The 25,161-nt window shown below is 26.9% G+C and overlaps 4 protein-coding genes across 4 annotated transcripts; 2 read left to right on the top strand and 2 right to left on the bottom strand.

The window, feature by feature from the left end:
• Positions 1 to 8,922: 8,922 nt before the first annotated feature.
• Positions 8,923 to 10,689, bottom strand: OCT59_006140 (uncharacterized protein; the record flags this gene model as incomplete). The annotated part of the gene is made up of 4 exons (XM_066141072.1): positions 8,923 to 9,442; positions 9,654 to 9,928; positions 10,009 to 10,496; positions 10,578 to 10,689. The coding sequence occupies 4 exons, from the start codon at positions 10,687 to 10,689 to the stop codon at positions 8,923 to 8,925; spliced, it is 1,395 nt and encodes a 464-aa protein (XP_065997902.1).
• Positions 10,690 to 14,270: 3,581 nt separating this feature from the next.
• Positions 14,271 to 15,411, top strand: OCT59_006139 (uncharacterized protein). The gene is made up of 2 exons (XM_066141071.1): positions 14,271 to 14,597; positions 14,671 to 15,411. The coding sequence occupies exons 1-2, from the start codon at positions 14,440 to 14,442 to the stop codon at positions 14,912 to 14,914; spliced, it is 402 nt and encodes a 133-aa protein (XP_065997901.1). The 5' UTR covers positions 14,271 to 14,439; the 3' UTR covers positions 14,915 to 15,411.
• On the bottom strand, positions 15,300 to 17,947 carry OCT59_006138 (uncharacterized protein; the record flags this gene model as incomplete). Its single annotated transcript, XM_025322064.2, has 6 exons — positions 15,300 to 15,311; positions 15,395 to 16,098; positions 16,173 to 16,345; positions 16,428 to 16,684; positions 16,799 to 17,278; positions 17,363 to 17,947. 6 exons carry the CDS (start codon positions 17,945 to 17,947, stop codon positions 15,300 to 15,302), a joined length of 2,211 nt encoding a protein of 736 aa, XP_025167250.1.
• A 781-nt stretch (positions 17,948 to 18,728) lies between these two features.
• Positions 18,729 to 24,997, top strand: OCT59_006137 (uncharacterized protein; the record flags this gene model as incomplete). Its single annotated transcript, XM_025322066.2, has 20 exons — positions 18,729 to 19,040; positions 19,117 to 20,226; positions 20,308 to 20,374; positions 20,452 to 20,892; positions 20,973 to 20,995; positions 21,082 to 21,109; positions 21,195 to 21,510; positions 21,583 to 22,136; positions 22,215 to 22,697; positions 22,776 to 22,801; positions 22,873 to 22,921; positions 22,986 to 23,012; positions 23,105 to 23,216; positions 23,291 to 23,353; positions 23,444 to 23,881; positions 23,956 to 24,116; positions 24,195 to 24,468; positions 24,552 to 24,676; positions 24,756 to 24,783; positions 24,874 to 24,997. 20 exons carry the CDS (start codon positions 18,729 to 18,731, stop codon positions 24,995 to 24,997), a joined length of 4,761 nt encoding a protein of 1,586 aa, XP_025167252.1.
• Positions 24,998 to 25,161: the final 164 nt, after the last annotated feature.

Raw genomic sequence — 25,161 nt, 5'->3', positions numbered from 1 at the left:
TTAAAACCAAAACTGAACTGAACCAACCATTAGCATCCCTAACTATGACAGTAAGAATCACTTAACTTGGATAGTATGATACCATTTTTTTTCTAAATTTGTTCTAAGTTTGTTGTCTATTAATTCTTAATAAGGAACTAACTATATACTTTCTTTTATCTTAAATAAAAAATTTATACTATTAATTAATATCTTATTTTCTTTAATAAAATAGATGTCATTACTGCTTTATTATTATTTTCTATTCATTTAAATTTTTAAAAGAAGCTGAAAAATTGGATTGAATTTATAGAAAAAAGTATGTGTTTTTATTTTACAAATTTAAGTTAACTTAAAATATCAGTGATATTCTGAAAGATCATAATAGTAAGAATCACTTAATTTAGGTAGCATGATACCATTTTTTTTTCTAAGTTTGTTTTAAGTTTATTGTTAGTAAAGGTCTATTAGTTCCTAATAAAAAACTAGTGATGTACCTTCCTTTATTTTAAATAAAAAATTTATACTATTATTAACTAATATCTTATTTTCTTTTAATAGATATCATTACTGCTATTTTTTTAAAAAAATAATAATATTAGTATTATAAATTTTAAATATAATATATTTACACTAAGAGTAGAATGACTTATAAAACTTTATTTTATCAATAATTGTAAATTTCTGTATTGGCCTATTATCTGTTATTAGAAAAAAAACATTATTAATAATTGTCCGAAGCGTAAGCGTAGGACACTTTCATTCTACTCCATACCATGCATGTTGGTGTCTGTCTGCACGTGTGTATGGCCAATAAAATCTAAGGATCAGGTGTAACCTTAGATTTGTTTACGTGCATCTTTATGCCTCTGATTCTAAAAATATCTTTATAAAGTCACATGACTACTGTTTATACGTTAAATTTAAAAATTTTTTTATCCCTGATTTAAATTTTCTTATTTCTTAAAAGTTTTTTATGGCATTCAAATAATAAATTAATTTTTTTTTTACTCATAATTTTTACATTTTGTATTTTTTTTAATTAAATGTTAACTTTTTATTTTTTTTTTGACAATCATGAGAATAAATTAAAAATTTGCAACACAGTACAAAGTATGAAAGTATGATAATAAAATGACATTTTTTAGTGATACTATTACTTTTTTTAGCATTTTTAGTGTTATATTTTTAGTGTTCAGTTTAAATTTATGAACATGTAATTTATGATGCTTCGGACACACCAACGGTTACCGTTTCCTAGTATATTAAAATTTTATTCAATGGTAAAAAAGACATAACCATCCTCCTTTAGAATTAGTTGAATTACCAATAGTAAAAAAGATATAGCTAGAATTAGCTAACTTTACTAATAACAAAGTAGGATGTTATCTGCTTAAATTGGTTATCAAGTGAACAAAAAGAAAAAAAAAAAGGAATAAAAAAATAAAATTAAAAATAAAATAAAAAGAAAAAGCAGATAATTTTTTTAAAACAATCTTGTAAACTTTCTGACTCAATTGAGTAATCTATTTTAAATTTTTCTAGGAGTTATCCACTTTGCTCATTATTATCCAATTCAAATAAATAAATCCAATACCTTTCTAAATAAAATTTGTGAACTTCTTGACTCAATGAGTAATCTGTTCTAATTTTAACTTAGAAAATTACCTACTTTGCAAATAAAAAAATACACATCTCTTTTAAAGTCTCCTAAGCCATAAAATGTTTATTGATCATAAAATATTAAATTTAATTCAAAATATAAATAATAATAAACCAAATAAAGAAAATAACAATAATAATAAAACACAAATAATTTAATCTATTATATTAAACTCTAACTATATATAAATTATAAAGCTATATTTTTGACTAAAATTAAAATTATATTTTTCTTAAAATTTTTTTATTTTATAATTTTTATTAAACTTTACAATTTAATTAAAATTGGACTACTAAATATTAAGAAAATTATATAATTTTACTAATTTGATAAAAATATAATTTATAACTGAAGGTAAAATTATAATTAAATATAATATAATATATATTACTATTCTAATACTTTTAATAAATAATTTAATATTTTATTGCTAAATAAATAAAAATATATAAGTTCTTTTTATTAAAATTTTATATAAAAATAAGGGTAAATTTAAATCTAGCATTTTTATATAAAGTAGAAGGTTAAAATTATCTGAATACTTATTATATATTTTGGATCTAGTGATTAAATTTTTATGATTTTAAATTTATTGCATTTATATCATTAATTTATATTGAATTGCAATTTTGTTATCAGATCTAAATTCTAAAGTATTGTAAAGTTTTTTCTTACACATTTTATTTATAATCTCATTGATTTTTCTTTTTGTTATTTTTTTCATCAACTTTTAGTATGGTTTGCATTTTTTCCACTAAATTTTTAAGTTTAATAATTAAGTTATTATCCAAATAAGTTTAAAACTTTTAATAAAACATATTTGATATTATCTAAAAAAATTCAAATATAATAATACAGATCCCTCTCCTGTAAAAAAAGTCAATCCGTTTTTTATACAGTATTCCATTTTTTTCCGTAAAAAGGTTCATATTTCTGGAATTAATAAATGGAATTTATCAAATTATTTACATTTTCCGCGAATAGATTTGTGAAAGGCTCATATTTACAGAGTTTTTACAGAAATGACGAATAAAATTTTTTATAGAGTTCACTCAAATGATTTCTTGAAAAATACCAAAGAAAAAATTTTTAATTTAAAGAGCTGTATCCAAAAAGCTTTATTTATTATTTTTTAAATGTAAACAATATTTTTTGAACAAACAAGCTGTTATATAAAAAAGATAATAATTTAAAATGTTTTTATAAAATTTGAATGAAATTAACCAACATTGTTAAAGTTTAAAAATATATCAATTTAATGAGAAGTTAAATTTAAACTTTGGTAAATTATAAAATTATAATAACAGAGCAGCTCAATGCAACATTATGAGCAAGCTAGAATGAAAAAACTCTTCTAAGTGTACCAAGAACATGCTCACTTACATTCTGCTCTGAAGGTAGAATCCATTTTTTTTGAAATGTTAACTGTATTTTCCAAATCAGGTATATTTTCATCTCTGTCATTATCTTTTTGAGGAAGTAGTTATCATTTAATTGTACCACCTTTTCAATTTTTATACCATCAGGCAATAAAAACCTTAATTCTAACATTTCAAGAAAACGGTTTCATTCTGAATCCTTCTTTTCGAACAAGATTTCATAAGGAATCAGTCAGTGAAATAGACCCAACAACAATAGGGTCTCCGCCCAATGCATGACCATCTTTTATTGTTCTGAGAAGTTATTCGTAATCAATGCGAAGTTGATCAAAGCGTTGCTGTTTTAATTTTTTTATCAAAACATTTTTAACATTTCTAATGTTTTTTAATTTAACTTGTTATTTTCTATAAAATTTTTTTTTAAACTATATACTGGCTCCTTTTTCTGATGATGTTCTCTGGTAGTTTAGTTGTCTAATCTTTATGAGCTTGCTCATGTCCAGCCAAGCGGTCTTCAATCTTCTTGCAGTAAAACACTCTGACTTCAAACTTCTCTTTTTTGATCTATGAAGTGTAAACAAGCATACTTACATAGTATACAGTCTTTCCTCTACAAACAAGCAGTTAGCAAAGTAGTCTATGAATAACTGCATACTAATAATTTCCAGACAAACAAGCAGTCTTTCTTTTACGAGTGAATTATATATAACGTTCTCAACATTTTAATTACTACAAAACCCAGTATTAAGAGGCTGAAGTTCAGGGGCATTCCTAAAGTAAAAAAAACCAAGAAAAGGAATGTTAGTTACATTCCCAATTCAATAAAAGTCCACCCACCCACTCTCTTATTCTACTTACATTCAAAACCCGGTATCCAAAAAGTAGTGCTCTGAAAAAAATCTGATCTGATCAGATCAGATAAATTTAATCTGCAGTTCAGATTCAGATTAAAAAAAATTTGATCTGAACAAATCAAATTAGCTTCAAATCAAATCAGATCAAATCAGATCAGATTCAGATTAGGCTTATTTAAAATCTGAATCTGATCAGATTTGATCTGACAGATTTGATTCAGATCTCAGATTTGATTTTACTAATAATTTCAGCCAAATTCATAATGCCGGCTGGAATTAATTCATAATTTTAAACTCCAGCCAAAACGGATATGTCAATCATTTTTTTGGCGATAGCCGTTCCACAAAAATCGATTTTTATAGGAACCAATTTGGAATTTCATGTAACCTAAATTTCCTTTTTAGGAAATTCAATAATTCCTGCCGGAGTTAAGTGCATAATTCTGGCTGAATTACATATTTACAAATTATAGCTTTAGAATTTATAACATATTTATTCAGATTCAAATCAGATTCAAATCAGATCAGATCAGATTCAGATCAGATCAGATTTAATCAGTTTCAAATCAGATCAGATCAATTAAATCTGATCTGATTTAGATTAAATTTAAACCGATCTGATTCAGATCAGATCAGATCAGATCAGATTTAATTAATTTCAGATCAGATTGAATCTAAGTAAAATCTGATCTGATCTGATCTGTTATAAGCACTACTAAAAAGCTGAGGTTTACAGAAGTATTCCCTAAAGAAAAAAAGAAAGGGAACGTTAGTAACGTTCCCAAATCAATAAAAATTCTCTTTCCCATTCTACTCACATTTCATGTCGAGTATCTAAGAAGCCGAAATCATAAAAACAAAAAAAAAAACAGTTTTAAATAACTGTTAAAAAAAAAAGTTTATTTAATCAGTTTAAAAGATCGATCTGATTTGTAGTCCAATTAATCGGCATTTTGACATGTAAAAATCATGTCACTGTAATTAATTTGTAAGGATTTACAGAAAAGTATTGATAATGTAATATAGATTTAAAATATATCGAGTATTTTTATTTGTTTTACGTGATCCACTATTTGTGGAATAAAAGTCTTTAAATTAAGCAATGTAATTAGCCTATAATACAAAGAATTTATATGCAATTTTGCTAATTTTCAAATACAATTAAAATTATCATTGAACTATATCTAATGATACGAATGGTATGCAACACTTGATATAAAATAAAAATAAAAAATCAAAATTCGTGATGTTTTGTTTGTACAGGCTGGCATTCTTTTCAACTTAAAAGATTGCTTGAACCAAAAAATTTTGATGACTATATATATAATACAGTTTTACTAATAAATTTTATTTTTATAGAATTTTTAAAATTCAGGCGTATATAATTTATGAATCATAAGGTAATTTTTACATCTTGTCACGCTGTAATAACTGAAATGTAATAACTGAAATGTAATAACTGAAAATATAATAAACAAATGACGCAGTAAATCCTGTGGCGCAGTAGGTCACATGATATGGTTACACAAAAGAAATAGTTGGGAATACAAAAGTCACGTGACAAGTCACATGGCACAGTAAGTGACGGATAAATATTTAGCTGATGGATAAATAATTAGCCAATAAAATTATATTTATAGTTTAGTTTAGTGTAACGAAAAAGTCATATGATAATAGATCTTCAAATTTTATTAGAAATATTAGAAATATTAGAAATATTTTTCTTAAAAATGTATAAATACAAGTGGATTTCGATAGGAAATTCCGCAGTTCAATTTTTGGAAAATAAAAATTTTATTTCGTCCTTAATAATAAACAAACACATTCTTTTAGCCTTTTTCTTTTGAGTAAAAAGTGCCACATTAATTATTTTATTTTTAATTAATGGTTTATTAATGTTTTGTAATTAATTTTTATTTTAAAACCAAGCATAGAAACTATATGAACTCAACACGTCAGTGGCAACATACGATATTTTATTTTAATATCCTATGGGCGGCGTGTCACAACGCATGCTCTATTTTCATTAATTTGTCACGTTATACTGAAATTTCCTCTATTATAAGCTTATGTGTTTTTAGTTTATGGAATTTAAATTGCAAACAAATCAAAAAGTTATCATAAGATAGAAGTCTAATTCAAATTGATGGGTTCAGGTTATCTAGGCTTATCTTTATATCTGTATGTGTTACTTATGTTCTGACAGGTTTTTAGTGATTCTTATATAGCAGATAAATTTACTTCATTTGTCACAACCACTTAGGGATGGTTAGGTTGGTCCTGGTCCGGTCCTAGAGCTCCGAAAATGACTCGCATAAACTCGCATTTTTGACTCGCATAATTGTAATTTTCGTTTAATTATATTCTAACTTAATAAATAGTACTTTAAAATTAAGGTTTTTGACTCGTGACTCGACTCAACTCGACTCATTAGGAGCTCTATCCGGTCCTGATCCTGGAACCTATAAGTCCTATTGAACGGACCTGCGGACCAGGTCCTGTTAGGACCAGTCCTGGACCTGGTCCCAGGACCTGGTCCTGACTAAGTTATTTATAGATTTTATGAATTTTAGTAATAATTAAATATAAAAAAAGTGAGTTGCGATATCGGGATTCACTTTTTTATATTGATTTTATATAAAAAAAAGTGAGTTGCGGTATCGGGATTCACTTTTTTATATTGATTTTATATAAAAAAAGTGAGTTGCGGTATCGCGATTTACTTTTTTATATTGATTTTATATAAAAAAAGTGAGTTGCGGTATCGCGATTCACTTTTTTATATTGATTTTAATATAAAAATGTGAATCGCAATATCGCAACTCATTTTTTATATGATTTTAATAATATAAAAATTGTATTGCAATATTGCAGCGCACTTTTTTATAATTTATAATTACTTAAAATCAAATTTACAGCAAATTATACATATATAATTTAAACATATGTATCTCTTATAACCTTATTGGCTAGGGCTTTTTAGGACCTGCTCCGCTTCGTCCAAAATTTGGACCTAAAGATCTGCTACCAGGTCCCAGACCAGGTCTTTAGGTCCAGGACCTAGGACTTTACCATCCCTACAACCACTACATTGTTATCTGTATATCTTAAAGAATATATATGATATATTGATTGCCTAAAATTATTGGATGGTATTTATTGTAGCCATTTTCTTATCCTCATACTAATGAGTATATATTTACGTAAATTTTAAATTTTTATTTCGTTGTTAATCAATTTGGTATATTGAATAAATTAACTATGATTTGCAGTTAGGGAGATTAAGTACGTTTAACTATGACTAAAATCCAATCAAACAAGACACGCTTAAAATAGGGAGTTCGTTTATAGTGTAAAAGGTTATACTTTATTATAGAACTTTATAATTACAAGAACTTATCAAAACTAATAGGAACTAAAAGAACTAAGGTGAACTGAAGGAACTAAATTTATAACAAAGAAAAAATACCAACGTTATTTATATAAAAGTTACTACATATAAAGATATAATAAATATAATAGATATAATAAATATAAGAAATATAACTAATATAATAAATAGAGTATTGCTAATCTTAACCGGGGGGGGGGGAAAAAAAAAAAAAAAAAAAAAAATTTGGGAAAAAAAAAAAAAAAAAAAAAAAAAAATTTCCTCCTCTACCCCCCTTGTAAAATTTTTTAAATCTAAATAAGTATTAGCGTATTTTAAACTACTATTTTTTTTTAACCGTTTTATAACGAAATTAAACGTCTTTAACGATTTCTGCTTCTTGCGAAATTAACGTCCATTTTTTTAGGGACGTTTTGGACTTCGATGGTTTTAATAGGTAAGTGTTTGTTTCCTTATCTTTAATAGGTTTCTTTTGTTTGTTAAGATTGTTAAATGTCGTTTTCTTTTCATTTTTTAGGAAATATTTCTTCTTGGACTTCTCGAGATGACTTAATAAGTAGGTGTTCATTTCCTTATCTTTGGTAGGGGTTTTTTTTGCTTTTTAAACTTGTAAATGGAAATAACGTCATATTCTCTTCTTTTTTTTTAGGAATTGCTTCTTCCTGGACTTCTTGGGCGATTTTAATAGGTAGGTGTTCATTTTTTTATCTTTAGTGGATTTCTTTTGTTTGTTAAGATTGTTAAACGTCGTATTTTTTTTATTTTTTAGGAAATATTTCTTTTTGGACTTCTTGAGATGATTTAATAGGTAGGTGTTTGTTTCCTTATCTTTGGTGGGTTTCTTTTGTTTGTTAAACTTGTTAAACGAAAATAACATTGTATTCTTTTTTTTTTTTTAGGAATTGCTTTGGACTTCTTTATAATGGGTAGGTGTTCATTTCCTTCTCTTTGGTGGATTACTTTTGTTTGTTAAACTTGTTAAACGGAAATTAACGTCTTATTTTCATTTTTTAGGAACTATTTCTTAGATTTGAGACGATTTTAATAAATGATATAGTCCACTTCCAGCGTTAAATATCGGATTTATGAATTATTAAGATAAAGATAAAGGATTATTAAACCATTTGATTAGCGTGATTAGACTAGGTGCGGAGAGCTGATTAGATACGATTAATGGAATTGGAATTAGCATAGAAGAACAGATAGGTAGGTAATAGTTTCCATGTTTTTATTGGTTTCCTTTTGTTTGTTAAACGATATTAATTGTACTAATTCCATTTTTAGGAACGGTATTCTTGGACTTATGACAATTTTTTTAATTTAATTAGATAATTTTTCTTTCTCCTATGATGGCATTCTTTTGTTTTTGAAATGACATCAACATTCTAATTTAATAGCGTAATTTCGGTAAATAAATGTATTACGTAGTTAAGGATAGTATATATCTATTGAGAATTAGTATTACGAGGAAATCTGTTTGTTGTATAATTTAGATTTTAATTTCTCTTGTAAAGTAACAAATATCAATATTGCTTTGTATTAAGTTGATTTATAACCGATGCAAGTAACAAATATCAATCTAATTTATTATTGCAAAAAAAAACTTCGTATTAAGTTGATTTATAACCGATGCTTCACGTTACTTCTAAATATTTTTTAATCAGTAAATTTACAGGTTGCACGGTTATGCCCTTTTTGCCCACAATTTTGACAAGTTTTTCTATTATCCCTGCTATTACCTAATTGAGTTTCGTTGCCACCTTTTTGAACATTAAGGTCAATTGATTTTAAACAATGTCTTCTGCTTTCCTTATCTTGAATTTTAACAGCACTTTTTACCCTTCCTGGTGGCCTTCCCTTTCTAACTGTAATAATTGGATTTACTACGTCTAATTCTTCATTATCTAACGTCTCCTTTACCTGATTTTGATCTAAAGTATCCTGCTTTCTAACCAAAAAATCTTGACACATGCCAATTAACTCTTCGTATGAGTTTGTAGCAAGTGCTAAATTAATGGCCTTTTTCAGCATACCATGTACACGCCCATATTTTATACGGTTGTTATTAAGTTCTTGAAGGATTGGAGTATACAATTCGCTGCCTCTTATTTTTGTTATGTGTCCTAGATTAAAATTAGTGGTATTATTAGTTGCGTTATCTTCTGATGAACAAATACTAATAGGAGCTGTTGGGTTATAGAATTTGATGCAATTTTATCATCCTTATACCAACGACTAGAAATTAGCCTATAAAAATAAAACAATATATCATTAGAACTGCATTACAATTTAATAATGAATAATATGAATGAATAAAGTTGTATTCTTGCGTTATAAATCACTTATTTGATTAAAGTTCTACTAAATTTATGAATAAATATACTAACCCTACATGCCATTTTGCATTTGGAGATGTTCTTAAAATTTTGTAAAAATGTCTGCATGGATATTCGTGTGTAATTAGTAAATTACATGTACATCTGTGAGACCCGTCAGAAAGTAATACAACATATTGATTTTTAAGTCCACATGACACTACAATTCGCCAAATTTTTACAATTTCAGATTTTGTGATTGTTGCTGAGATATCGCCAAGCAAAATTTTGGCAATTTCGTAATAATCTTCACGTACACCTTCATTATAATTATCTTCGGTATATGTCTTAATAAAATAGAGTCATAAAATTTTTTAGAAAATAATACAATCTTTATCTAAATTAAGCATAATTATTTGGTGATTACTTCAATAATTGCCTCCCATTGTGTAATTTCAAGCATAAATGCATCGTAATAAAAGCATTCTTGCATTTGCTTACAGACCGGTATAATCATTGGTGCCATAAGATAATCTGAAACAATTTTTTCAATAGATGTAAAGTATCTTTGGGCTACATTTTCCAGTCCAATACTTGGAATTTCATCTTTATACTCTTGTATTCTAATATAATTTGCTTCATCATCAAGTAATTGTTGAATTTCTTTTACAAGTGTTAAGAGAGATGAACAGGAATTTACACTATCATGAACTTTTTTATTTAAACTCTCTACACGCTGAGTACTATTTGCACCTGCAGTAAATTGAATATTAATATAACAAACAGCCCATTTAGTTTTTAATGGATCTAGTTGTCTATTAAGATAACCAGATACAGAAGAATATTTTTCTTTTAAATTTTGCCATCGGGATTCAAAAATTGCAGGAGATAAGGTATTTCTACATTGAAAAAAATCTTTTCAAAATTCATGAAATATTTTTGTAGTAAGTTTACTACGCAAATTTTTTTTAAGGTTTAAATCAATGTGAAACAAACATAAACAATGAGCAGAATTAGGATATATAAGTGATATTGCGTTACTCATTGCTGGATCGGAATCTGTAAATACTACTCGTGGCACTAAATTTCCTGTAGCTTTATTAATCATCTCTAATGCCCACACAAAACTTTCTTCAGTTTCATCTTCAAGAAGTGCTGTTGCTACTAGGCGTGTTCAGTTACAATTGTCTATTGCTGCAAAAAAACAAGCAACCATATTGTATTTGTTTGTTCGAGAAGTTGTATCAAAGAATATAACATCATGATATCTTGTTCACGCATGTTGTTAATCTGGGAACATCCAAATTAAGCCACATAAATGGCGTTCTGGTCCATCAAATTTTGTTTCAATAAACCATCGTGAATCTTCAGCTTTTTGAGAATATAAATACTGAAGCGTATCAGGATCATCATAATTTTGACGAATTGCTAAATTTTTTTTTGCCATTTGAATAGCATTGTATAGGTTTTTTTGGTTAATATTTCGTCCTGGAAATTGTTCATTTAAAAGATTTTTAATATTTCGTGCACCCGTTGTACATGTAATACATAAAAATTAATAAATTCAATTATATCCTCATTTAATTTTCGATGCTTAGCAATGGTAGCTGATGGAGATGGTATCATTTGATGATTATGTTCATTAATAACAGTTGTAAATGATATATTTGAACTAGATTTTGGAAGATTTCCATTAACATGCCACTGACAATCAGTACATTTAGACTTTTTATTACGTTGATTTTCTGGATTAATTACTTTTTTTGCTTGGTATTTGCCAGCACAACAACATTCCCAAGTTATTTTTCTTATTATTTCAATTCCATTTTCAACTAATTTTTCTGTTCGTTTTCGTCTAATACTAAATCCTTCTTTTAGAGAATATTGATTTAAAAATTTTTCTGCATCTAACCAAGTTTGAAACGATTGTCCAACATGTAATTTTATTTCCATTTCTTCTTCTGAGTCTTCTGAATTATCAATATTAACAAGTATTCTCTAAAAAATTAAATAACTTTTAAAATGTATTCAAGTAAAAGCAATTGAATAACTTCTTACAAAGATTTAAACTAAGAGAATAATAGAATATTAAGAAGTAAAAATTTTGCCAAAGAGATATTTACCTTATTTATTTGTTCTGCTTCTATATTTTTTTCATTTTCCTTTTCACAAATATTTGAAGAATCATCTAAAATAAGAGCTATATATTCTTCTTCATAGTTATCAGGTGAACCTGATCTTATTCTCTTATTGCATTTATTATTATAAGACATGCTATTACTATTTACAAAACATGTGAAACAGTTAACTTTTTTGTACGATAAAAAGTACAAAGAACAAAGAATAAAAAAACGCGTAAAAAAAATTTTATCTTGTACAAATAAAATAGTAAGTAGTACAAAAATATAAATAGTTTGTTTATTAATCATATGATAAAATGATCAGCCAATAAATAATTAGTAATACATTACAGGAGAGGGGGAGGAAATTTCCTTTCGGTTAAGTTTAGTAATTCCCTAATAAATAAATTAAATATATTAAATAAAATAATTATATCAATTATATTAAATATAATTAATATAATAAATATAATAAAAATAATAGGCTAAGTAGGCTATGGCTAGGTCAGCTTGGCACAGTTGGGCACAATAAATCCTAATTTTCCACATGATCTTCTGGCGTAGTAAGATGATTCTTTCCAGTATTGCCAGAAATTTTTTTTACCCTCACGTGACTTATGTGATGCGATTAGTTTTACTATTTTATTATTTGTTTACTCATAATATCTTCCACACTCACTCTTTCCACTACCTTTTCACCACTTTTTTTTCACTATTAAAACTTTGTAAAACTTTGACTATTTGCAGTTTTTAAACATTTTAACTAACAATATTAACTTTAATATGCTTTTTTATAACTTTTTTAATAAAAGTCTCAGAATACATATTTGTTTTTTATTTATTAACTTCAAAGTGTATTCTAAACATTTTAGTCAAAGATAATTGATATTCATTTTAATTAAAAGTTATTTAGTGGATCTAAAACTATTTGAATATTAATTTTCATGAAGGTACAGCCAGTCCATCTGGAGTTATTCGCATTTTTCATAATGATACTAACTTGCAAATTTTATTTTTTCTGTTGCATAAATTTAGAGCGTATTTTAAGCACTTTGATCAAAGAAAATCGACCTTCATTATTAATTGAAAGTTGTTCAGCGGGTCTGAAACTATTTATATATCAATTTTCATAAAGGTACAATCAGTCTGCCAAGAGTTATTTACATTTTTCATAACAATACTAACATGCAGATTTTTATTTTCTAACTTTAGAGCGTAATTTGAATACTTTAGTCAAAGGAAATTGACATTTATTATTAATTGAAAGTTGTTCAAAGGATCAAAAACTACCTGCATATTAATTTTCACAAAGGTATAGTCAGCCTATCTGGAGTTATTCGCATTTTTCATAACAACACTAACTAGGAATTTTATTTTTTTTATTTCCTATCTTTAGAGCGTAATTTGAGCACTTTAGACAAAGGAAATTGACCTCCATTATTAATTGAAAGTTGTTCAGAGGGGCTGAAACTACTTGCATCTCAATTTTCATAAAGATACAATTAATCTATCTGGAGTTATTCACAATTTTGTAATATTTCAAACACGCAAAATGTTTTGTTTTTTTCACTTTGGTCAATTAAGTTTATAATAAATTTTATTTATAAAGTATATAATAATATAACTGTTCAAATTTTTTACATTTTTTTCTAACATTTAAAAGTATATAAATGTAAATATTTTCAAAATATAAAAAAAATAGTAGTAAAAAAAATGGTAAGATGTGAAACAAATATTAAGCCAATTAAAATTTATGCGTCACATAAGTCACGTGAGGGTGAAAAAATTTTCTGGTAGATGTAACTCTACACGTGACTAGGGTAACACCGTTGAGGAGCTTCTCCAATCAATACAACTTGAACATTTTCTAAATATAAATCCTTGATTTTGTTTTTTGTATTGATAATATTGCTGTACAAAATAGTAAAGATACAGTATGTAATATGTATCAATAGCTTTTCAGGATTCACAATTGATAAATTGTAATATTGTGTAGATTTTTAATAAACAGTGAATGAAGGTAAGATTTGAAGAGATGATATTAAATTATATAGCGCGCAGTATTAATTTAAAGTCTTTCATTAACATGATCATTGTGATGTTCTTTTTTATTGCATCTTTGAATCGATCATTAGATTTTTCTTCGATATTTTATCCCTATTTTAGCATATAATAATTAAATTAAAGATAGTTACAAATGCAAGATTTTTATAGATCATGTGAGCAAAAATATTAACCTTTCAGAAAATAATAGGTTCATAGAGAAATTATATTATAGCATATAGATTCATAAGAAATGGGAGGTAATAAACAAAATGTAAAATAAGTGCCAATTTTATGAATGAAACATGCATACGTGTTAAATCACGATCTGAAATTAAAAATATAAAATTTATAAAATATACTTACGTAAAGTTTACAACTTTGGAATAGTAAAATTACTAATGAAACTATCATTTGATATTGTTCTATAAACGTTAGAGATTTTTGGTTATCCAATATGAAGATTAGAGTAATCCAACTACCCTTTTATATTTCTTTGAGCACTTAGAATATGGCTATGCTACATGATTATTTTCTTTTCTTTGTTCATATAAGTTATTTAAATTGGATGATGACAAATATTTAACCATTCATACTGCGTATGTTGCAAAGTAAACTCCTTTTATAAATAAACCTTTTCATCACATAAATTGTACGTAAAAATTTTATTTCTTCTAGTCAAAAGTAACATAACCATGTTGCAAGTTCTACAAAAAAGTTTACCCGTCACTTCTAAAATTCGTCTTATGAGGTCTATGATGCTGCCTATGAGGTATAATTCAACTATCTCGAATAAAGAATCTGCTAATCAACCTACCATTCCAGATTTATCATTGAAATTTGCTGAAATTTTGTAAGTTTATGATCAAATATAATTTTTTTTTGTTTTAAAAAAAAAAATAATTTTTTTTTATTAAATATTCAAGGAAGGGTATTAAAGAATACAACGATTCCCTACAGAATTTAGAAACTCTCTCTGAAATCGTTGAAGAAAACCTTGACAAGTTCACTAGAGCCAATTGCAGCACAAGATTTTTGAACAGCTCTATCATATCAGAAGTTGAGTCTACAATTGAAAAGTTGAAAGATGGTGAAACGAAACGGGTCAAAATTAGGGATAATATTCATAGTGCATTGCAAGATAAATTGAACAATATTTCATATACATAATAATATTGTTTTGATATGCTTTAATAAATAATTTTTACTTTATTATACTAAAAATAAGATGCTTATATCAAGCGATGATTTTTGCAGTTTTGTTTATGTACAGTACATATAATATTGCGCGGTTTAGACCCGACTTTTAGAAAATGTTATATAATTATATTCTTTCAATATATGCCGATCGTGATTGAAACGTATAGGTATAGTACTTTTACGTTAAGAGTAATTTGATGATCAATTAATCTAATTGAAATTTTGGTTTTTTTTATTTGATTCATTCTATTAATAACGTAAAAAAAAATAATAATAAATTACACTTAAATATAAAAATCATAAATAGTTCTATTACACGTTAAATCACACACTACACTAAGAATAACTCCTCAAATTATGTAAGAATCTATGAAAAAAAAAGGTCGAAATTTTTCTTAAAAAACAGACAAAATTATAAAAAAAAATATAAAAATAAAGAGGTTAACTTACTTTATCGTCATTATAAATGTTAATTTTCAATTTTTGTAAGATTTCAATAGCTTTGGGCTGATTAGATAATGCGGCTAATTTTAAATATTTTATACCTAATTCTTCATTTTTTGGTACATTCAATTTACCGTGCATATATAAATCACCTAAATTAAATTGGGCTGTACTATTATTATTTTCTGCAGCTTTTGTAAGATATTCAATAAATACACCTTTATCAAATTTAGCTCCGGGATTTCCAACCAAACTAAATGCATATCTTAATTGTGCATCTGGTAATCCATCATCAGCCGCTTCTTTAAATAAATTTGATGCCTCAACTCTGTCTTTTTCGCAAGCATAACCTTCCCATAAATAATATCCTTTCCAATATTTAGCTGTTGTGTTTCCTAAATCCGAATGTGCGTTAAAACATTCCCATGCTACTTGAAATTCTTTTTTCTTATGAGCTGCAATGCCTTCTTCAAGTGGCATAATTTCAACTATAGCATCAATAGAGAAATCCTCCATATCTGGCAATTCTAACCCTCCTTCATCACTAATAGAAACTGGAGCTGTTGCTTTAGATCCATCTAAATCTAAACTTTTATCGGGTTTAAGAACAGGAGAACTGTTTACTGTGGAACAAAACTCTGTATACAATGAGTGTAATTCTAAAAATATTTCTTGCAATGACGCTCGAATTTGTGGGTCATCTTGCCAGGCTAATTAAGATTAAAATTTATTATAAAATAATTCAAAAATATTCAAAGCATACCATAATACGATAATCTCTTACCAGCAACAATAATTTTCGCATAACCTTGTTGTAGTTTTTGTATATTGCTTGATTCTTTACCAAAGGAAATCTTTTCTCTTTTGTTAGCCAAAACATGATCTCTTATTTTGTTCATATCCCAATTTTCATAAGGAACTTTTTCAAAAGCCAACTCCCAGAGTAACATACCAAAACTTTGTAAAGGGAAAATAATTTTATATGTTAAAATAAAAATGGGGATAACCAATTACTTAAATGAATTTTGTAATATCTCACCTAAAAATCTCACATTTTGCGTTATAACGTTGAACGTTAGCAGATCTCAATTTCTCAGGAGCAAGCCAATGCACAATTTCAGTTAGATTAGTAACGTTAGAGGTGGAATCAGTTGTAAGACGCGCATATTCAAAATTTGTAAGTTTAGGCTCCAAATGCCAAGTCATCATAACATTTTCACAACGAACATCGTGATGATAAATATTACAGGAATGCAAGAAAGTGATGCCTCGACAAATTCCAAGAGCAATAGATACCTTAAAGAATAAAAAAAAATAAAGTTATGGAAACGGAATATAATATAATAAATATAAATATATATATTTTTTTATTTTTTTTTTAAAAAAAAAGAAAAATTTTTTGTTAATTACTTTTGCAGTCCAGACGATATCGAATTTATTATAAACTTCGCGAAGATTTCCCAATTCAGCCCATTCAAGTATCATAACTAAATTATCATCAACATGAGAGAGTCCATAAAATTTCAATATGTTAGGAGAATCTTGAAGTTTCCCCAAAATAGCAAGCTGAGCTTGAATCTTTTGAGCTTTCATAGAATTATCTTCAGGGATTGATTTAGGAACACAAGCAACCTCTATACTATTTTTCAAAGTTTTCTTTAAAATAAAAGGTTCTTTTTTCCCACGACGGTCAGATGCTTTACCTCCAATAGGATCTGTAAGTTCTTTTGGATCTATTGTAGTCGCTTTTATAGTCTCGGGTATTGGTAAATAACTTCTCTTAATATCAGTAAATGTTTCTATTTGATTCTTAATTAATATGACTTCTTGAAGAACCGTATTAATTTGGTTATTACCAGCGGTAATACCACCTTCAATCCTTTCCAAGAACTATCGTTTAAAGAAGAAATAATAAATTAGCCGATAATAATATATTTCTTTCTCTTACAACATTATCATTTATTAATAACTTACCTTTGTCATTTCGGCAATATCATCAGCAAGTGCTTTTTGATCAATTTCTCTTTGTACTTCGTTGGCAACCGTCAAAGTAAAGTGTAAATCACTCATAACAGTATCAAATTCATCAACTAAATGATTAAATTTATCTTTAATAGAACTAGCATGTATGAATTTTTTGTAACCTTGTAATTGACTAATGTCCCTAATAAAATCTTTAATTTTTTTCATAACATCAGTAAATTTTACAAATGCTTTATAATATTCCTTACTAAGGAAATTTTTTTCATTTTCTTGCTTTCGTCTATTTAAAGTTTTAATAGCACTTTCGGCTGTTTGAACTCTATCCATTAAAGCATTGCAAATTTTTTTGTTATACTGAGCGTCTTCATAGATAGTGATAATTTCACTAATTACCGTTGTAACAACTGCAATTAATGGAACGAATGGTTTAATAGCCTCTCCTACAGTTCCTACGGCTCCAAGAGTAGCTTTTGCAATATCTAACGAATTGCCTAAGTCAGCTACACTTCCAGCAAATTCCGCAGCAGCTGCAACTACTTCCGGAGTATTTTCTATAGCGGTTTTATAAGCTGACATAATTTTCTTTTATTTTTTTTTAAAAAAAAAATCGATAATTAAAAGATGAAGTTTTAGTGTTTAGAGAAAAAAAATATGCTTATTTATATCTAAAATGAAACTAATATTATCCGAAACAAACAAAGAGTTTGTATATTGTAGTACATTATTATTAATTTGGAAACATGGAAGGTGGAACGAACAATCGTATCCAAAAAAAAATTTTTTGCAAATTGTATTTTTTTTAAATTAATTTCTATATTAAAACGTAAAAAAGAATAAACCACTGTGTACATAAATGGACAAAAAGAATTATTTCCAAAAAGACAAAAAGGATACAAAGCATGTATCATCCACTTTTTGTTTCATTTTTTTCATTGTCCTAAACGTTGTTAAATCGGATATTAGGTTTTAAGAGATTCATGTAAAAGTTTTTGGGTGAACAATCAATTTTGTTCCAGCGTGTTACAAGCTTAGCGTGTCACAAGCTTATAGTGGATGACTGGCTATCATAGCATTTAGATTTAAACGTCAAAAATTCGGTTACGAAGATCATCACTATTCTTATTTGTTGTTGGTGGATTTTGTTTTCCTGTTATACTGCGCCAAATATTCACATGGTGGAATAAATTCTCCATAGATGACTAGACCTCTCATGCCCTCTCATGTAATTTGATAATCCGAATTAATCGATTCATTGTATTGAATTTTTTTTTTTTTAGAACCTTAATTTTTTTTAAAAAAATGCAAAAAAAATATTTTTCTTTTTCTTTATTTAGATATTTTTCGATTCTCTTGAAAAATGTCATTTTTTGATGCTATACCACCTACAATAGTAACTTTAGGAAGTTTCTTATTTCTTATACTAGAATATAATAAGCATGATGTTTCACCACAAATTGCTAGCACCTATACTACAAGTAATAAAAATAATCCAAATGTCCGATTTTCAACAGTTAAAAGAGATACAATAAAATTAGGGATTTGTATAATCCAAACATCTTTATTTTCATTTTTGTTAGGATGGAAAATGGACGAAAATTTTAAAAAGATTAATAATAAATATTTGTCACTTGATGATATTTTACATGTAGGATTACTTATATTCTGTTGGGTAAGTTGACAAAAAGTTTTATTTTATATTTTCCATAATATGATGAATAACATTTTTTTTTTTCTATGTTAAAAAGTTTTACTCCACAATAATTGCCGTGATAGCTAGGAAGCCATGTTTAAGAAAATGGAACAAGACTTTGAATGCTCACTTAACAGTGATATTCACTACTGCATTCTTATGTTCAATGTGGTACCTTCGAACTACGTTTATTATCTCGATTAATGGAATAAGTAGTGATATAACAAAAAATATAGAAAAAATTGTTGCGATTTGTAACTTTATCTTATCATCAATTGCTACCGCAGTGGCAATCACAACACCAAGAGGTCCACCACTTTATGATAATGGAAGACCTGTTACTCCGATAAGTTATTCTTCTATATTAGATTTTATAACATTTGCTACAATGACACAATTATTGAAAAGTGCCTATTACAAAGATGGCTTAAGTGATTCGGATTTAGATCAAATTCCATTTAATCTTCGTGCGATCACTGCACATCATAATTTTAAAGTATGGCGCAGCAAGTCTTTATTATATAGAATATGGAAGGCCAACCTTCATATCATGATTTATCAACTCATTACAACAGTTTTTACGGCACTATTATTTTTTGTTCCTGTCGTTTTCTTATATAACTTTCTTGAATATATTCAGAAAAAACCATTAAATAAAGCAAGTGATTGGGGATATGTTTGTATATTTGGAATGTTAATAAGCAACTTTCTTTTATATTTATCCATTGGACAACAATGGTATTGGAGTGCAAGTGAATTTAATACATCTGTGAGAGGAATGTTAAACGCTGAAATATATGCTAAGAGTTTGAGGATGTTAAATGGATTATGTTTGAACGATAATGAAGAAAATAAAAATGATGGAAGTAATATATCAAAAAGCAATAATTTAGCAGCATCTGTAGGAAAAATAACTAATCTTATGGCTGTAGATACGAATCGTATTGGACAATTTTCGATGTGGTGGACAACTTTTATTGATTGTCCTATACAACTCACTATTGCTCTTTATTTTCTTTATCAATTATTGGGAATTGCCAGTATTTTTGCCTTTATAACTCTAATTATTATTTTACCCATTAATCAATTCGTTTCACGACATTTTACTAAATCTCAAAATAAGCTTATGAAATTTAGAGATAATAGAGTTAATCTAATGAATGAGGTAAGTAAAGAAAAAAGTAAATTTTTCTAATGAAAATACGACTCACTCTTTTTTAAATATGATTTTTTATAAAATTGATAGATTTTACAAGGGATTCGAATGATAAAATTATTTGCTTGGGAAAAAAAGTGGAGAAACAAAATATTGGGTAAACTAAAATATATTATACAACTATAAAATTTTGTATTAAAAAAGATATTAATTTAGTATCGAATTTAATTTCAGATGTTCGTGAAAGTGAACTTAAAGAATTGTTTAAGGCTTTCTTATGTTTATCAATGTATAATTTAATATGGATGGCAACTCCCGTACTTGTAACGATTGTAATGTTTTATGTCTATACAAAAGTTCAAGGAAATGAGTTAACGGCATCAATAGCATTTACTTCAATAACGATTTTTAATGAACTTCGATATGTATTAGCAAATCTTCCTGACGTTTTTATGCAAGGTTATCAAGCCATTGTTAGCATTAGAAGGATAGAAACATTCTTAAATTCGGGGGAAATTGAAAGTCAATTTGTTAAGACCAATACTTTGAAAATTGGATTTGGAAATGCAAGTGTTGCTTGGAATAAATATGGAGAAGATGATGAATTAAGTTCAAATGAATTTGTTATGAAAGATTTAAATATTGAATTTCCTATTGGTAAATTAAGTATAGTATGTAAGTATTTATTACTTATTATAATTTAATATTATTTGAAAAAGATAGAAATTAATAATGCTTTTTGACCTTTTTATTAGGCGGTCCAACAGGATCAGGAAAGGTGATTATAACTGTATTTTATTTATTTATTTATTTATTTATTTATTTAATATGAATAATATTTTTTTATTTTTTTGTTTTACTTAGACCTTATTGTTAATGTCGTTACTCGGAGGTAAATCGAAAAAAATTGATCATTTTTTAGTTTTCGTTTATTATTAACATGACTTATTAAATATTATATTCTTATTTCGATAAAGAAACAAATCTTATAAAAGGAGAAATCTTTTTCCCTCAAACTCCAGAAGATATTCTTAAACCAGATCCTTTTATGTCTAATTGGATTCTTGATAATTGTGTTGCCTTTGTTGCACAAGAATCTTTTCTCCAAAATGCTTCAATCCGCAGCAATATAACCTTTGGACTCCCATTCCACAAAGAACGCTACAAAGCTGTTATAAAAGCATGTGATTTGCAAAGGGATTTTGAAATTCTAGAAGATGGTGATTTGACAGAAGTCGGAGAGAAAGGACTTACACTTTCTGGTGGACAGAAGCAGCGTTGTTCATTAGCAAGGTGAAAAAAAAAGAATTTTTATTTTCACTATTTTTTTAAAAAAATTTTTACTTAAATATGAATTCTTTTCAGAGCGGTTTATTCAAGGGCAAAACATATAATTATAGATGACGCGTTAAGTGCTGTTGATGCTCATACAGCTAAGCATTTAATGTTGAATTGTATAACTGGTCCATTGATGAATGAACGTACAATAATTCTTGTTACTCATCATGTGGGGTTAGCTTTAGCCAAAGCTGATTATATAGTTTCATTAAAAGATGGAAAAGTTGAGATCTCTGGAAAAACTGAAGAATTAAAAAGTTCTGGAGCTTCAGCAGCAATCTTAAAAGGAGCAAATAATGGAATTGATTTTGAAGATATTATTGAAACAGCAGCTGAAAATACTGAATTAAAAAGATCAAATAATACGAGTGACGAGAAAGAAATTCAGCTGGTTAATGATTCAACATTAGGAGAATCTAGTGAAAATACAACTATTAATGAAGGAATTTCTGAGTCAGAACAGAGACATCCAACTGCACATCGAGGAGGATCAACTGATGCAACCACTCTCCCAGATTTTCAAAATGATAATGGAGACTCGGCAAAAATTGTGAATCCAAGAAAGTTAATCAAAGATGAAGGTAATTTGTAAATCATTTAAATAACTAAATAAAAACTTTTGTGGAAACAATTATAAATCTTTTGTTTTTTCTTTTTAGGGTATGCGGTTGGATCTGTTGAATTTAAAGTTTACTTGGCATATATTTTAGCAAATGGACGTTTTTTTTTCTGGTTTATGGCTATATTACTTTTCACAACCGCAAGATTTTCTCAAATAATGGAAAATTGGTGGTTGAAAATCTGGTCAAATTCCAGTAAAGATGACAATAATTTAAATGTTTTACCATACGATCCAATAATTGGTATCACAGATAAAATGTTAAGCACTATAAGCCAAGATTCGCACAGTCTAGATTATTATTTTAACATTTATGTATTAATTACAATGATATCTATTCTTCTTGGAGTATCAAGACTTGTTTGGCTTTATTATGGATCTTTAAGAGCCTCAAGAATACTTCATGAAAACTTACTTAATAGAGTTATAAGAGCTCCGTTGAGATTTTTTGATACTACTCCTGTTGGAAGAATTCTTAACAGATTTGGTAGAGACTTTGAAGATATTGACAGTACTTTGACACGTTGGTATAAGATTTTCTTTTTTTAAAAAAAAAGCCTAAATATGTTTAAAATATTAATTTTATCTGGCATTTTTATAGGTACTGCGGGTTCATTCTTTCATAATGTAAGAATATCTCATTGTTTTTTCAGTATAAATTTAGTTTATTTAATATTTTTTTAATATTTTTTATTTAGGTCATAATGATGATTGGCACTATATTGGTAATAACAGCTGTCACAAAGGGTGCGTATTATACTTTAAAAATATATTGGAGATTTATAACTAAATTTTTCCATTCAATTTTTAGAATTCATAATAGCTTCCCTGGTTTTTAGTAAGTCAAATAAGCATCAACGATCCATCAAAAGATAATTTTTAAGAAAAAATAAATAAAATAAATAATTAATTATTAAATTACTATTATAGGTGTTGCGTATGTATTTCTTGGAAGAATATACGCTAAATGTTCACGAGACATGAAAAGACTAGATTCTGTTACGAAATCACCCATATATTCACATTTTGGCGAAACAATAATGTAAATTACATGAAAAATCGCTTTTAATTTATTTACGAAGTAATTATTAATTTTGTATATATATGTTGTTTTAGAGGAATTTCAACAATTAGAGCGTATGGCGCGACAAAGAGATTTATGGAAGAAATGTTGCTAAGGTCAAATTTAACATTTAATTTTATTTACAATATGTTCTGTATACTTTTATTGTTGAGAAAGGATATTGACTTTTAACAAATATATTGCAGAATTGATAGTAATAATAGACCATTTTTTATGAAGTGTACACTTAATAGATGGTTGTCAGTAAGATTTAATATATTGGGATCACTATTAACATTTATTGCAGGAGTATTTATATTGTGGAATTTAGATAGAATTGATGCAGGATTAGCAGGACTATCAATGTCATTTGCAATGGTGTTTTCTAAACAAATTATGTGGTCAGTTAGAAATTATGCAGAATTTGAGATGGGTTTAAATTCTATAGAAAGAGTATGTGAATTTTTGGAAATAAATCAGGAAGCTGCGGCAATTATTGAACCTAGACCACCAGCTAGTTGGCCTCACAATGGTAATATTAAAGTAGAAAATTTGTTGATTAGATATTCGCAAGAATTAGAACCTGTTTTACATCATATTTCTTTTGAAATATTTGGCCAAGAAAAAGTTGGTATTGTAGGAAGGTACGGTATATTAATATATTTGATTTATTTGATCATCTTTTTTAAAAACAAACTTTAAATTTTTTTTTTCTTAGAACTGGGTCGGGAAAATCAACCATATCATTATCATTATTTAGATTTATTGAACCATCTGATGGTAAAATATTTATTGATGGAATTGATACGAGTACAATAGGTATTGAAGATCTTAGATCAAGACTTACAATTATTCCACAGGATCCGATATTGTTTTCAGGTAAATATTATTAGGACTGATGTTATTTTACAAAATAAGCTTAAATTAATCGTTACTTTTTTTTAAAAAAAAATAAAGGTACTATTAGATCTAACCTTGATGTATTTTCACAATATGAGGAATATGAATTATATGATTCTCTAAGAAGAGTTCATTTATTACCATCATCAGAGAATGAGCAAAGTTCGACAACATTAAGTGATGATGATAATGTAAATGTATTCAAAGATTTAGACACTCCTATTAATGAAGGTGGTAAAAATATTAGTCAAGGACAGAGACAATTATTGTGTTTAGCCAGAGCTTTGTTAAAAAGATCTAAAATTATTCTTATGGATGAAGCAACTGCAAGGTAAGTTACTTTTTGTCGATGGAAGATAATTTGCTTGCTTTAGATAAATTTTTTTTACTAACTTTGATTCAATATATTTGCAGCATTGATTTCGCTATGGATGACAAAATTCAGAAAATGATTAGAAGAGAATTTGTAGATTGTACTATAATATGTATTGCACATAGATTAAGAACGGTCATTGATTATGATAGAATTCTTGTGTTAGGTATGTATTAATAATTAAAACGTTATTCTAATTAATTATTTACAGTATATATATTTTGTTTCTTTTTTTTTTATCGTAGATCAAGGAAACGTTATTGAATTTGATAGGTATTTATTAAATTTTTATAAGAATAAAAACAATTTTTTTTATTTATGGATTTAGTCAATTTAACCAACGAAACATTTTTTATTCACCAGCCCATATAACCTTATTTCAAATTCGAATTCATCATTTTATCAAATGTGCCAAAATTCTGGAGAATTTGATATTTTAAAAGCGTCGGTTCTTAAAAAAAAAAATAACAATACGAATGAATTCTAAATTTACTTATATATTGATTTTCTTAATTATTCATAGAAAGATGATTTATTACAAAAATTCTGTTGATTAAATACACTAACATTCAAAATTCTGGATTTCTTCCGTCAATTTTATTTTATTTTTATTTTTATTTTTTTGTCTTTTTTTGAAAGAAAAATTCATAA

Source organism: Rhizophagus irregularis, chromosome 14 (genome assembly GCF_026210795.1).
Source record: "Rhizophagus irregularis chromosome 14, complete sequence".
Classification (NCBI taxonomy): Eukaryota; Fungi; Glomeromycota; class Glomeromycetes; order Glomerales; family Glomeraceae; genus Rhizophagus; species Rhizophagus irregularis.
Note: the sequence above shows the minus strand (reverse complement) of the source record. Positions and strands in the feature narration are given on the sequence as shown.

Coding starts and splice junctions, on each gene's coding strand:
- OCT59_006139 (XM_066141071.1), top strand. CDS start 14,440: ATGTTGCAAGTTCTACAAAAAAGTTTACCCGTCACTTCTAAAATTCGT. Junction 14,598..14,670: donor TTGAAATTTGCTGAAATTTT/GTAAGTTTATGA, acceptor TAAATATTCAAG/GAAGGGTATTAAAGAATACA.